Source organism: Equus caballus, chromosome 29 (assembly GCF_041296265.1).
Source record: "Equus caballus isolate H_3958 breed thoroughbred chromosome 29, TB-T2T, whole genome shotgun sequence".
NCBI classification, from domain to species: domain Eukaryota; kingdom Metazoa; phylum Chordata; class Mammalia; order Perissodactyla; family Equidae; genus Equus; species Equus caballus.
Genome location: NC_091712.1, coordinates 38,175,946 through 38,190,932, shown reverse-complemented (window position 1 = coordinate 38,190,932; position 14,987 = coordinate 38,175,946). Strand labels below are relative to the sequence as shown.

The window sequence follows — 14,987 nt, the reverse complement described above, 5'->3', positions numbered from 1 at the left end:
CAAAGAAAAACAACCATAAAGAGAAAAAAGACTGTCCAAAATGTTAAACATACACTAAATGTGGTTCCTCATTCTTTTGAAGAATTGGGAAGCTGTAGGGGCTGGCGAATTCGGCAACAAAGACGACATCAAGCGCAATGAAACTGAGCCCCAGGTGTATCTTAATGGCTTAGCCAGTTTCTCCATCTATAAAAATCTGGGCACTCTTACTGCTGTCTGTGCCAGGTAACTAATAGACGTAAAGTATTTGGAAGTACAAACTGCTAAATAAATGATGAGTGGCACAGAATTTTAACCGCAAGGTGCTAAATAATGATGGCACGTGGGCTTTGAGCTTCACCATTTTCATTTTCAAATTAATAATGCGAACAAGACTCCTGTCTCCTAATACGGCTTACTTAGCAGAGTAGGAGGCAGCGAGTTCAACGCAGGCATTCGGAATCACGGAGGGCATCTTGTTTTTCCAAGAGCGGTTGACTCAACTCTACACGTAGTAACCAAAATAAGGTCATGTTCTACTCCTGTGGCGGCAGGAACATGACTGTTAAGCCTCTGTCTACATTTCGGCTAATTCCGACAAAACACCATTCTACTTGAAAATCCACAAAGCCATCAACTTTCTGAGAATTCCTTTTATTTTAAATTGATCTTGAAATCCTAAATCATAGCAATGTTTTAAACTAGTTTCTTGGCATTAATGACATATATGATATTCAGCTAAAATCACTGTTCTCTACCCTTCTCCTTTTCTTGGACTATATAATATTTATGAATGGGAGGCCTATCTAAAAAAATTTCAATGCTTTTTAGACTTGCTTATTAAGGACATAAGGATGAAGATATTGGCACCGATTTCACGACCTTCCAAACTTTCTATTCTAAGAGTGGTGTGAGCATGTCATAAGATTTAAAATATGACCAGGAAAAACTATTTTATTATTCATATCTAGTCTTATTGCTTTTCCATACACATTTGAAATAACTACTGAATGTTATGAAGCTGAAAAACAAACAAACAGAACAAAACCCCAAAGTATTTTAAACCACAGAAAGATGGAAAAACCTTCCATACAAAACTTATTTTAATTCTTTCTCATGAAAATATAACATCTGGAAAATGGTCTTCTATCTAAATCCAAAATCTGATCAAGGTTCTGCTTACAGAGTACACTGTTCTGTGCATTATCTGTACAACTGTAAATAACATGTCGCTATAAAGAACAGTTAAAACACCATTCAGCAAACAAGACTAAATCCTGTTTATTATATATGTGGGGCGAAAGTCTTCTCCAGTTACTATTTTAAGGAAAAATTAAATGTCTAAGGAAGGAACCAAAGTAAAAGGCATTATTCACATGAAAATGCAAATATATAATTTTATCCTCATAATAACCAAGACCTCAAATGCCAGTTTCAGCAACTCACGTTAATTTAATTGTGACATTAGCTTTCATAATCATAGATGTAAAAAGACCACTGCGTTCCAAACATAATTATCACACCAGCATCTCATTTCATGAAATTATTAGCTAAGATGAGAGACTCTGAACAAATTTATATTTGATTCGTTTCACTTATTTAAGAACACTGAATAATTTAAGATCTGTTTCCAGAAGAGGAACACGAAAGGGGCACTTCCGAGAAGTGCTGAAGACGTCTGCGCCCTGCCACTTCCACTCGGACCCCACATCCTTGAGGGTGAGGACTAACTGTGCGTACCTTCCAGGCGAAGCCACATTAACCTCCCCTTCACACTGACGACAGAGGCCACACAGAGTTCTCCTGGATTCCTGGGGTTGACGGCTTCCAGCTTCATGTTCTTTGTGAAACCCCGACTGAAGGATGTCTGAAAGAGACAGAGAACTGACACTGAGCCAGGAGATACCACAGCAAGATAACAGGCACAACAGAGCTGGTGAAGTCGAAATACACACACACACACGCACACATCTTATGTATCAGACAGACAGGCTCGTTCCCATGTCTATCTTTCTCACCATTCATGAGGAAAGAACCACGCTTCTTCATCTGTATCCCAGAAATCAGAACTCCCCTTGGCACACAGCAGGTGCCTAATGATATTTGTTGAAAGAGTAATAGGATGAAGACATTCTCTCTTTCCAGTTCCACACGTACCCTTACTTCTACAGAGCCACGGAGGTACAAATCATGTCTTCTACTTCCCTATATTCCTCACGACCACTAGAGGTGGACATATTCGAGGATTTTAAAGGAAATAGATGGAGTATCCAGCTGGTATCATTTTCCTTCAGCCTGAAGAGTGTCCTTTAGCATTTCTTTCAGTGCAGGTGTGCTGCAGATGAATTCCCATAGTTTTCTTTTATCCAAAATAGTCTTTATTTTTCCTTTGTGCTTTGTTCCTTTTTATCTTTATTTACTTTCTAAATTCACTTTCTAAAAACTTACATATAGGAAAATTCACCCTTTTTGGTGCACTGTTCTATGAGGGTAGTGCTGTTAGATAAATGCATACAGTCATGCGGCCATAACCACGTTCAAGATACAGAATAGTTCCTTCTCTCCAAAACCCCCTTGCACTAGCCCTTCAGTAATCAATCCTTCTAGACTCCAATGCCTGGACCGCCGATCCCTTTTTTTTAAGGAAGATTAGCCCTGAGCTAACTGCTGCCAATCCTAATCTTTTTTGCTAGGGAAGCCTGGCCCTGAGCTAACATCATGCCCATCTTCCTCTACTTTATATGTGGGATGCCTACCACAGCATGGCGTGCCAAGCAGTGCCATCTCCACACCTGGGATCTGAACCGGCAAACCCCGGGCCGCCAAGAAGCGGAACGTGCGAACTTAACCGCTGCGCCACCGGGCCGGGCCCACACCACCGATCTCTTTCTGTTCCTAATTCCACCTTTTCCATAATGTCATATAAATGGAATCATGTATATAGAGGTACCACAGCTTGTCGATCCATCCACCAGTTGAAGGGCATCTGAGTTGTTTCCAATATGTGGTGATTGGGAATAAAGCTGCTATAAACATTCAAGGACAAGTTTGTGTGTGAACATAAGTATATTAGTCCGCTCAAGCCACCATAACAAAATATCACAGACCAGAGGACTTAGACTTTTATTGCCTCACAGTTCTGGAGCATGGACGTCCGCGATCAGGTGTGTTCAGGGCTGCTTCTCCTGAGGCCTCTCTCCTTGGCTTGTAGACGACCATCTTCTCCCTGTGTCTCCGCGTGGTCTTTCCTCTCTGTGGTCTGCGTCCTACTCTCCTCTTCTTATAAGGACATCAGTCACAGTGGACGAGGGCCCACCCGTATGACCTGATTTTACCTTCCTTCCCTCTTGAAAGACTCTGACTCCAAATACAGTCACCTTCTGAGGCCCTGGGGGTTAGGACTTAATCACATGAATTTTGCAGGGACGTAATTCAGCCTGTAACATGGTTTTTATTTCTCTAGAAATAGGACTGCTGGCTCCTATTCATACGGTAAAATGTATGTTTCTAAGAAACTGCCAAATTATTTTCCAATATACCATCTGACATTCCCATCAACGGTGTATGGAGTATCAGCCACTACAGAGCCTCATCAGCACTTGATATTGCCGGGTTTTCACATTTTAGCCATTCTAAGAGGTAGATCTAATGGTATCACATCATGGTTTGAACTTGCATTTTTTCCTACAACTAATCATGCTGAGCAGTTTTCCACGTGTTCGTCATTAGTATATCCTCTCTGGTGAAGTGTCTGTTTTTCTCTTCCTTCTTGAAGTATATTTTTACTGGATAAAGAATTACACTTTTTTCTTTCAGCACGCTCACGAGGCTGGTTCTCTGCCTTTTGGCTTCTGTTGTGTCTGAGGAGAAGTTTGTTGTTATTCAAATTGTCATTCCTCTATTGGGAATGTATCATTTTTCTTTGGAAAATCTTTCCAGATTTTTCTCTTTAGGTTGGTTATCGGCCATTTGACTACATTGGGTTTCTTTGTATTTATGCTGCTTGGGGATTCACTGAGATTCTGGAACCTGTAAATTTAGATCTTTCAGCTACTTTGGTAAATTTGGGGCCTTTATTTCTTCATAAATTTTTTTCTTTCACAGTCTTGGTGGCCACGTCTTCTAGGTCTCCAATGACACATGACACTGCCCCACAGAGCCCTGAGATTTTGTTCATTTCCTCCACCCCCCCAACACGCCAATCTTTTTCTTCTCTCTGTTCTTCAGATGGGATAATTTCTATCCTCAAGGTCATGAACTCCTTCCTCTCTCATCTCTATTCTGCTATTACTTCCCTCCAATAAATTTGCTTCTTTCAGATATTGTATTTTTCTCAGATCTAGAATTTCTCTTTTTCATACTTTCTACTTCTGTTCTGACACTTCCTATCTTTTCACTCATTATGACAGTATTCTTTACATCAATGGTTCTCAAACTTTAGGGTATATCAGAATCACCTACAGAACCTTTTAAAAACATGGACTGCTGGGCCTCATCCCAAAGTTTGTGATTCAGTTGATTTGAGCTGAGGCCAGAGAACTGGTATTTCCAACAAGCTCTCAGGTGACGCTGAAGTTGCAGGCCTAAGGACCACATTTTGGAAACCACTGCCTTCCACCACTCAGCTTAAATATAACAGCGACTTTAAAATACTTGTGTGCTAATTCCAACATCTGGGTCATGTTGACTTGTTCTCTGCCAATTATCTCTCCTACTAGAAATGAGTCAGATTTTCCAATTTCTTCATGTGTTGAACAACTCTGGATTGAAATCTGGATGTTTTACAGGTTATGTCATAGAAACTCTGGATTGTGTTACATTTCTCCCAAGAGTGCTGATTTTTCTGTTTTAGCAATCCATCAACTTGGCTGGACTTAAACTATACACTCTGTCTCTTGAGAAGCAGAGTAAATCTCAGTTTAGTTCTTTCATCCTTAGGTAGGCTGCCTGAAGTCTGACTGGGAAATACATGGTTCAGGGGTCAGCCAAAGATGTAGGCACAGTTTATACTGCTATCGTAGGAGGGTCAATTCAGTATGAGCTTACTCAGCCAAAGTAGGAGCAAAACTCCCTCCTAACATTATTTTTAAAATAACTACAAAATTTTCCAAAATCGCCAACTACTATAAATTTCAATCAGATGTTATAATACTATATAAATATGTCTATTTTGAAATATGTAAACTGAGACAAACAGGTTCCTGTCAGTAACAGAGATAACATCTTTATGTGACTCATGGAAAGAAACCCAAGGAATTCACTTCTTCACGTCTTTTTATATACGTTGTTAAAACGCAATTATATCTTTTAGTAACCAGAGTAAAATTATCCAATGTATGTTAAGATACCAATTTGCTCCTTTCCTTTACATTTCTTTGGAAAGAGGAGTCAAAGAAATTCTAGGTGGGCTACGTTTCTGCAAGTCATCCTGCCTCATCCACGTGTACTATGTATTGACCTTCTTTTTGATAATACAACTCGATAGGCTGCCTGAAAAGCCTCTAAGTAACTTAAAACGCGCTTTACCCTACTTAATAAGGGAAAGCTACAACCGTATAACCTATTTTCATTTCAACTCACTGCTTGAGGGTAATTTATAAAGGATCAATAGCAAAACTATTACCCGCAAGTTTATTTCACTAAGCATTTGGCTGTGTCAATCCATTTCAGAACGGCCTCTGATTGTTAAACATCCCCAGGGAAACATTTTCTAAGCATCCACTTCTACACTCTGTCTCCTCTAGTACACAGGAGATGTATGATTAAAAAATGAATTCATAATAAGTATTCCATTAAAGAGCACTTGTAGAAAGCTCACAAAATTCAGCCAAGTCCCAGTAATGCAATGCATATGCCAACAGGCAGATAACAATACTGTCGATTAAATAAACAGAGAACCAGAAACAAAGGGGGGGCATACATGTAACAAGTGCATTCCTAATGAAGACGCCAGCATAGTCATTAAGATAGGGTTAATCTAGGGGCTGGCCCCGTGGCCGAGTGGTTTAGTCCGCGCGCTCTGCTGCCAGCGACCCAGTGTTTCGTTGGTTCGAATCCTGGGCGCGGACATGGCACTGCTCATCAAACCACGCTGAGGCAGCGTCCCACATGCCACAACTAGAAGGACCCACAACGAAGAATATACAACTGTGTACCGGGGGGCTTCGGGGAGAAAAAAGGAAAAAATAAAATCTTTAAAAAAAAAGATAGGGTTAATCTTGGTAGTTAAATCCTGAACGCTCAGCGGCCACCTGGGGATGTGGCTACTTGCTCCACTATTAAAATCCATTTGGACGATGGCTGGCTGAATGGGAGCAGAGGACAAATAAAAGGAAGCTTCGGAGGACCTGTGGTGTCACAGAAGAAACAACTCCCTAAATACAGAACTAACGGAGATGCCAGGATTTTCCCCCCAAGGTTAAAGAGTCGGGGAAGGAATATCTCTCTTATCAGGTGGAAAGCACAATCTCAAAGGGGTTTGGAGACGTGATCAAGTGTTTCCGTGATCCTGAATGAAAGGCAATGAGGCCAGCACACCCTGTGACAAGTGACGTCAATATAGTAAAACGTCTAGTAAGACTGCACTGGACTGAAGAAGCCTTACAAGCTAACCAGATGCTATCCTCATGATGGTGTAGTTACACAGCTGTTCCCATCACAAAACCTAAACACGCACCATACAGTCCTTTCAGTGCTACAGAAAACCCACCTTGGTGCAAAGGCAACGTCACCAAGTAGAAAGTTCATTTAATCCTTTAGGGAGCCCTGATTTCCAACTCTGTCACTGATTTGTTTCTGCAAGTATGAGGACAAGTTGACCCAGTAATCAATCTACTTAATCCTCCAAAATCCGTTTTTGACTTATGGTCCGTAATGAACTTCTCTCTATCAAGGCAACCCTTCCCATCTCTCCATTCTCATATTCTGTTACCCCCCAGAGTACAAATTACACGCCGGGTGGCAATGAATCAGCAGTTCTAGGAGCACACGTCTTTGATTTGGGAGCCCTGAGCGCTGCAGTCCCCAAATGGAGGGCTGGGTCCTTTTTTCTCAGTGTAAGGAATTAACTCTAACAACTAAAAGCATGCTCAACACATTAGGCTCTACATTCAGGCCTCATTCTAAAAACACAAATAACCATCCACCTCCCTTTCCATAGTTCCTGGGGGTGCTGAAGTTTAAATGAATAATTTATAAACTACTTTGTACAACCAACTCCTGTAACTAAGCGAGTACACACGTGTGAGCGCACACACACACACACACACACACACACACACACACACTGCTATTTTATGAGACATCGTGCCAATAAGCTCTATTTGAACAAGGAAGTGGCTTAAAGTAAGCAAAGCACAAAATGGTTGGGCCAGCATCTTATTAAAGTAATCCAAAAGAAAAAAATTTAAGAATGTATTTTAAGAACACACCTGAGGGGCAGAGAACCTAGATCCATGGACTTATCAAATGTTACACTGCACAGCAAGGGCATAGCTAATGGTGGCACGGGTGGCTCTCTGTCCACCGAAATTCCTCCTCCTTCCTCCATTGTGTGGAATCGTGGCGGGGAAGAGTAGCCAGCCAGGGCACATTTCCCAGCCTCACTCATGGTGCAGCCAAGTGACTAGCTGTCACCAATGGAAGGAGAACGGAGTACGATGTGTCAATATCAGTGACCGTGTTTACAACTCGGGATCTCTTCTCTTGGATCTCTTCCTATTTGCTCACTAGATTCAGACAATGAAGCCAAATTCTGATCTAGCCCGAGGCTCACCACAAGGAGGAGACCCAGGCGCCAATCAGAACACCCTGGACCCTTCCCTGAGTGAGAACTAAACTCACAACATGTGTGAGCCACTTTCCATTCAGCAGTCGACTTGGTACCACGGCCCAGCATCACCTCAACTAACACACAACCTCGAAGGAGGGCTTCTCATAAACGAGGGAAGTTTTAGGATCCTATGACACACAGGAGCACTCGAATCTTGCTCAATAAATAGAAGTCAACCTACAAAACTCATAAAACTTGACATCTATGACAAAAGGAGTAGCAAAAACCAAGCTTCTTACATTTCTGAAGCAGAAGGGAGGTGCTTCTTCTGTCCCACACTGCTTGTGATAATCCGCCCAGTCGAAGTCCTGGCCAGAGTAACCTGTACACAACAAACACGGACAAAACAGTACTCATCAGACTAAACCTCGATCAATGAACAGCTTTAGGGCGTGTCAGTAATTAAAATCATAAGGAGTGCAAGCATAGGCCCCCAAAGGGGGAAGGCCTTTCTTGAGCCTGAGAGCACATCAGATTTTACGAGAGTTGAGTGAAATATTTCAAAAAGTGTAAACTACTAAATGCAGGTAAGGTGTACCATCATTATCCTAATACGGTGCCTGAAACCAGGTGAAGGGTGGAAGCAATCGACAGCAGCCCATGCTGCTGGGGAGATCTGCTTTGGGGGAGAACGGGTGAGAAATGAGATAGCACAAAACACGTTCGCACAATGCACTTTGCAGAAACGTACAATAATACCACCCTGCCCACCAATTCTGAGTTCGTGGAAAAATTACTTCCCAATATCCTCGTGGAAACCATGACACTATTGGAAAACATCACTACCGTGGGGGGGGGGGGGGTGATTTTCAAAGAGTAACACGAGGGAAAGCAGACAGCAACAAGGAGTCGAGGTTTTAGTGAGAAAACTCCAGAAAAATGAAAGGAGGGGAGGAAGAAGCCTTGCCTTACAACTGAACTGCACATGAGGAAGGAAAATGAGAATTGGGAAAGACGAGCCTCTCCAGTGAAGCTTTGGGGCACATCTGAGATATTGAGGGAAAGGTTTGAAAAACGAGTCATATATACTAAACTTAATTAAATATAGACATTACCAAGGTGGTTTTCATCTTTCTTTATTCATTTCATTTCATGGGGGGAGGGGGCAACTATGCAATGTATATCCATCACAACCACCAAGACAAGGCATGGGAGAAGGTAGGAGAAGACAGTTCTAGATCATAAAATAAGAAAAGCACTGGGGGTATGGCTTAACCCAGGGAAAATACTTCTCACTATGAGTGTTATTTGCATTTTCTGTGAACAAAAGATGGCAACGGAAACAAATAGTACAGTACCAATTAGGATTAATCTAAAATGTGCAAAATGTCCCTAGAATCTTCATTTAGGGTGCTCCCTTTATTGGTTTAAGTGTATATAAATCTATAAGGGATTTCGGAAGTATATATAAGTGTGTGTATATATATTTTTTTTTCTTCTTTTTTTTGGTGTGAAAGACTGGCCCTGACCTAACGTCTGTTGCCAGTCTTCCTCTATTTTGTACGTGGGGCACTGCCACAGCATGGCTTGATGAGTGGTGTGTAGGTCTGCACCCAGGACCCGAACCTGCAAACCCTAGGCTGTCCGTCGAAGCAGAGTGTGGGAACTTAACCACTTTGCCACCGGGCCAGCCCCTTAAGTGTATTTTTGACCTAAGTCCCCTGATTTGTTTTCTCCATATTGTCATAAATTCTACACCTGAAAATTCATTAGAATGGGGACTTCTAGTTACACAATTCCACACTTGTGGAGCCACTACAGAAATTCTTTTTTAAAGAAACTCAAGATGCTGGTTGCCTCCTACCTCCATTTGTACTACCAAGTACAAAACAGTATTCTTTTCATTAAGGAAGCTCAATTTAACCAATTTTTTTTTTAAGATGGAGGAAGGCAGCTGTCTGCCTCTGGCCCAGGACTGACCCTCGACCTTCTCATGCCCTTCTGACCATGAGGGGCAGAGGTACCCTCTTCCTCCCAGGACATCCCTTTCATTCTATAAAGACTGACAACTCCTATCTTTCCAACAAGGAGATAAGAAGTCTCAGAGTTTTGAGATGCTAGGTGCTCTTTCTGGCTACTTTTGAAGAAGTTCTGCAAATCTTCCACCTGCCCTTCTCCCCACCCCAACCCTTCCCTCTAGAGCTTCCCCTCCAGCCAAATGGCTCTGGCCTCAGAAGTTTCTGGAAAGGACCAAATCAACTTTCTTCTAGACATTTATAAACAAAACGAGTCTTAAAAAAAGGAATGCAAGTTTCTTTACAATTAAAAAATCCTCCGTTTTAAAAGTAGTTTTTCTGGAACTGTTTGTGATCAAATCCATGCAATAATGTATAAGAACAGAAGAATTTGCCAAAAGACACCTCACGCTGGGGAGGAGTCCCTGAGCAGTAGGAAGGGTACAGAGCCAGAAAGGAGAACTGGTCTCAGACCCACTTCTACCAGGAACTGGATGAACCAAGGTAAAAGTAAATTAAATCTTCGATGTCTGACCCTCTTCATTCACCTAATTCACAAAATAAAGAGAAGATGTTTCAAGTCTCCTCCAGCTGCTGCATTCCGTGATTCAGAGCCACCATTACTCATTGTTCTCCTGCTGCTACTTGGGATGTTTTCCTCCCTCTGTGGTTAATTCCCTTCTCTTCTCCTAGGAGAGAAGTGTGGCAGGGTTGATGAGGACGGGTTACGGAACAAGACATTCCCCAGAAGAGCTCTCGACTGAACAGCTGGAGACAAGATGCGTCCCTCTAACAGAAGGACCCTATTTGTTAAGGGTTGTAGCAGACCGACTTTGTCTAAGCCAGGATCTCCCTCTGTTCTAATATCTCTTCCCTGGACCTCTGCTACTCCCTTAGTTTATTTTGTGAGCTGAGAAAAATCTCATCAAGATTATGGGGGGAAAGGGGAAATAAGAAAAAACCTATACACAAGAATAGCAAACCATTTTCTGATATACCATGGAATTTGGGTATTCTTCATGGTTGATATCTGTTCAGATAAAACTTTCCAACTTAGAAGTTACCTGTACTCCCCCTACAGATGGACACTGAGCTGAATTTTCTATAATCACATTCATACCCAACAACTTCCAGTGGACCTCAACCCACTTCCTAACACGTCATGCTCCTATGGTTTCTTGTACCTGCATCCTGGATGGATAGACTCTCTCTTTATGGGGAGGTTCTTTTTTTTTTCTTTTGAGGAAGATTGGCCCTGAGCTAACATCCACTGTCAATCCTCCTCTTTTTACTGAGGAAGACTGGCTCTGAGCTAACATCCATGCCCACATTCCTCTATTTTATATGTAGGACACCTGTCACAGCATGCCCTGATAAGCAGTGCGTAAGTCCACACCCGGGATCAGAACCAGCAAACCCCGGACCGCCGAAGCAGAGTGCACAAACTTAACCGCGACATCACGGGGCCAGCCTATGGGGAGCCATTTTTAATCTAGTAATTTCAAGAGATAACCAAGTCTTGCTTGGTGCCAAAGCAACAACTAATTACTCTGCCCCTAGAACGCTCTCATTTCCTCGAACATCCCAACAGCCTAGACTTCTCCTCTATTTCCTTCTCTTAGGGACCTTTATTCCCTTCATAACTCAGAATTCTTTTCCTCGGGGCTGATAATGAGCTCTCTCTTTGTAAGGCAATTTTGTGACAGCTCAGAAAACAACTGCCACATAAAAACAAATTGCGGTGGCTTGTATAATACAGAAAACAGGGGTCAATTATACTCATTAATCAACAAAGATAGAAGAAGTACTGAGACTTTACTGTAGCCAGAACCTGGGAGGGAGGAAAACAGCAGAGGGGAAAAGAAAATAAAAGGAAATCAAAACCCCCCGGGCTATTAAACTTTGCAACAAGCTGCCATAGGAGCCTGTTGACCCATAACCACTAGAATCATTTAAGCTTTTATTAGCGTTTATTCTGAATGAAGTTCCAACTGTGACACGTCCGAAAGGGAACAGGTCGATGACCATTTCCTCATGATACAAACTCATTGACATAAAACAGCTCCACTTGCAAACATTCCTATTGGTGGTGCGAGTGGACAATTCTTTCGAAAAACAACTTGGCAGTAAAAATGTTCATGAACTTTGACGGTTCTGGGAATTTTTCCCAGCAAAACAACTCTAAAAACTGAAAAATTGTTATACATTGAGACACAACGGCATTATTATTGATAATTCGGGGGGGAAAATAAACTTCACATCCAAAAAGAGGAAATGATATGAAACTTTTCCAAGTCCGTGGCACGTCATGAAACTGCACAGAGTTTGCAAAGAAAAGAAAATAAAATCATGAAAAAATGATGGCCATAGGTTTAGATGAAAAGACTGCTACAAACATATACAGAATTATCAAATCTATATATAAAAATAGGCAAAGAAAAAGACCAAGGAAACATAAGAAAAACTTCATAGTAAAGATTGAAATATTCCGGTGAATTATCTGGGTGGTGGGACTCCTGGATATTTTTTTGTTCTACTTCTCTGTATTTTCCAAGTTTTCAATGATGATCAGGAATTATTTCAATAATAAAAATTATCTGAAAGCATAGCATCCTTGCCCTATTTTAAAAGATAACGAAGGCAGTGGTCAGCGGCCAAGGGGTACTTCAGCACACGGACTACACCGTGACTGCCTCCCCACAGCCATCCTCCTGTTCTCATCTGCTAACAGCATCCTGATTTCATCCGGCTTCTAGAGGAAGTGAGGCCTCTCCTCAGCACAAGGAAGTGACTCGTGACAACCCTGAGATAATCGTGCTGTTCTCATGCCCCTTGCCAGTGACTTGGGATGGAGGGGAGGGGAGGGATTTAAAAAAAGATTTCCCTCTCTAATAAAAGAGACACACGGGAGTAACAGAGCAACTCTTCTATGCTGGGTGGATGTGAAAACAATTGTGCAACCTTAATAAAAAGTAAAAACACCAAAAGAATATCCTGCTTGCCTGCTACTGGATTGGCAAAATAAAAAACAATTTTTAAGAATCCCTCACTGTATGGGGTCAGCCCGGTGGCGTAGTGGTTAAGTTCGTGTGCTCCGCTTCGGTAGCCCAGGGTTGGCGGGTTCAGATCCTGGGCGTGGACCTACACACCACTCATCAGACCATACTGTGGTAGAATCCCACATACAAAATAGAGGAAGACTGCCATAGATGTTAGCTCAGAGCCAATCTTCCTCACCAAGGGGGGGGAAAAAAAACGAACCTCCTACTGTAAAGACTGTGGGGAAACAGGTACTTTTATGCATTTCTGGTTGGCATAGAACTAGAAAAACCATTGCAGCTGTCAATTTGGCAATGTGTGTCAAAATCTTTAAGAAGGTGTCTACTCTCCAACTTAGCCATTTATTCACTCACAGATTCATTCATTTAAAAATATTTAGTAAGTGCATGCTATGTGCTAGGTACGGTTCTGATACTAGGGATACAGAAGTGAACAAAACCAACAAAAATCCTTCCCCTCGCAGTTTACGTATCAGTGAAATGAGCCAGAAAACACAGAAATGTGAAAAGCGAGATCATCACAAGCACAACAGAGAGAAAGTGGAGAAGGGCAGAGGGAGGGCTGCGTCGAGGAAGGTCCTGACGAAAAGGTGACACACCGAGGAGCTGAGGAAGCGAGCCACGTGGCTATCTGGCGAAAGGGTGAGCCAAGGAGAGGGACCAGCAACTGTAAAGGCCCAGCAGTAGGTCCGGAATGTTCTAGAAAGAGCAAGGAGGACTGTGGGGCTGGAGCAGAGGGAGCTGGGGTGAGAACAGAGCAGTAACTCTACGACGGGGTATCCTATGAAAACAACGGACGCCTGTGCAAACATTTTAGGTATAAAAGCAGAATTGAGAACAACACACAAGAACAGGAGCGTGTTTAAATCAACTATTTACCTACAAATCACGGAACTCCCCACAGTCCTTTCAGTAGCAGCTATTTTGGCCTGATACATCTTAAGAAATATGACAAATGAGTGTGTATAAAATAATCAAATAGATACACAAAGTTACATACCCGAGGAAAGAGCAATTTGGAAGAATATACACCAAAAGTTCTTTCTACAGGACAGGAAAATTCAACTTTTTTCAGAATTTTAAAGAACAAACGTGTGTTAAATCTCTAATTAAAAAGTCAGCCTTTAAAAAAGAAAGCAGGAGTCCTATAAAGTAGCAACACTTTCTAAAACAAGGAAATGCATGCATTCCGTAACTATTCACGGTAAGTCTCCAGTTTGTAACTCTGGTTAGTTGCTGGTAAGATAAGGATGAAAAAGGAATCGGCTCGGGTTTCAGGTGCTCAGGCAGCTCCTGAGAGTGACAGACGCACAGTGGGATAAGTGTGACACAGAAATAAAGGCAAGGATGGAGGGAGACATGGAGAATTAGGAAAGAAAGCTCAGAAGAATCCCACCACACGTGACTGAAGAGCACACAGCCCCATAACGAGATGATCTTCACCCCAGAGCACGTTTACACTGCTGAGGTGCTGGACTGCCTGGTGTTAAAGTAAACTTATTTCGGTTTTCGTTCAACGTCTCTTTGGAAGAAAAGGTGACACAGTCATCTTCAAAGATCAGCAAATACCAGCACTGAGCTAGAAGAATGAAAGATGACACAACAGAAACCATGCTGAAAGAACAGGCTCTTCATCCTTTCTCAGGAAATCTCGTGACTCACGAGAGCAGCTCTCCCGGGCACTTTTTCATTGCATGGGGCTTCTTCTTGAAAGGTGATCACTCTTCTTCCAGGCCCGAGGCTTTGACTGAGTTCCCTGAACACTCACTGAGGCTCAGCAGGTGATGGGCTCCCCTCACGTGACCCTCACCACCATCCCATGAGGTCAGGAGGATGCATGTCTGCACCGCCCGGGTGAGGAAGCAGGACCACACAGACCTCAGGTGGCAGAAGCAGCCCGGTGACCAGTCTGTCTATTCCCGAGCAAGTTTCTCAACAATCTGCCCATTCATTTCATGAATGACTTTGTGTACAGGCTTACAGGCAGGAAGGGAAAAACACTAGTAACGAAAGCCTTTCTTTTCATCCAGGCTGTTGGCTAAAGAGCTACACCGTCCCCTTGGAAGTGGCCAGCTCCCTCCACATTCTCAGTTGATGTTCCATTGCGAGCCCTTCCTGAGGCAGAGCTTTAAAACTTACACATTCATTTCCAATGGAATTATG

The 14,987-nt window shown here is 42.4% G+C and overlaps 1 protein-coding gene across 7 annotated transcripts in view; it reads right to left on the bottom strand.

Annotated features, from left to right (window-relative positions):
- Window positions 1-14,987, bottom strand: part of SFMBT2 (Scm like with four mbt domains 2) — a 244,773-nt gene that overhangs the window by 66,235 nt on the left and 163,551 nt on the right. For all 7 annotated transcript variants that reach the window (XM_001499964.6, XM_005606941.4, XM_005606938.4 and 4 more), the window contains 2 exons: window positions 8,050-8,132; window positions 1,720-1,846 (listed from right to left, as the gene is read on the bottom strand). In XM_001499964.6, coding sequence (XP_001500014.1) covers window positions 1,720-1,846; window positions 8,050-8,132 — 210 coding nt within the window. The remainder of the gene's footprint in view (window positions 1-1,719; window positions 1,847-8,049; window positions 8,133-14,987) is intronic.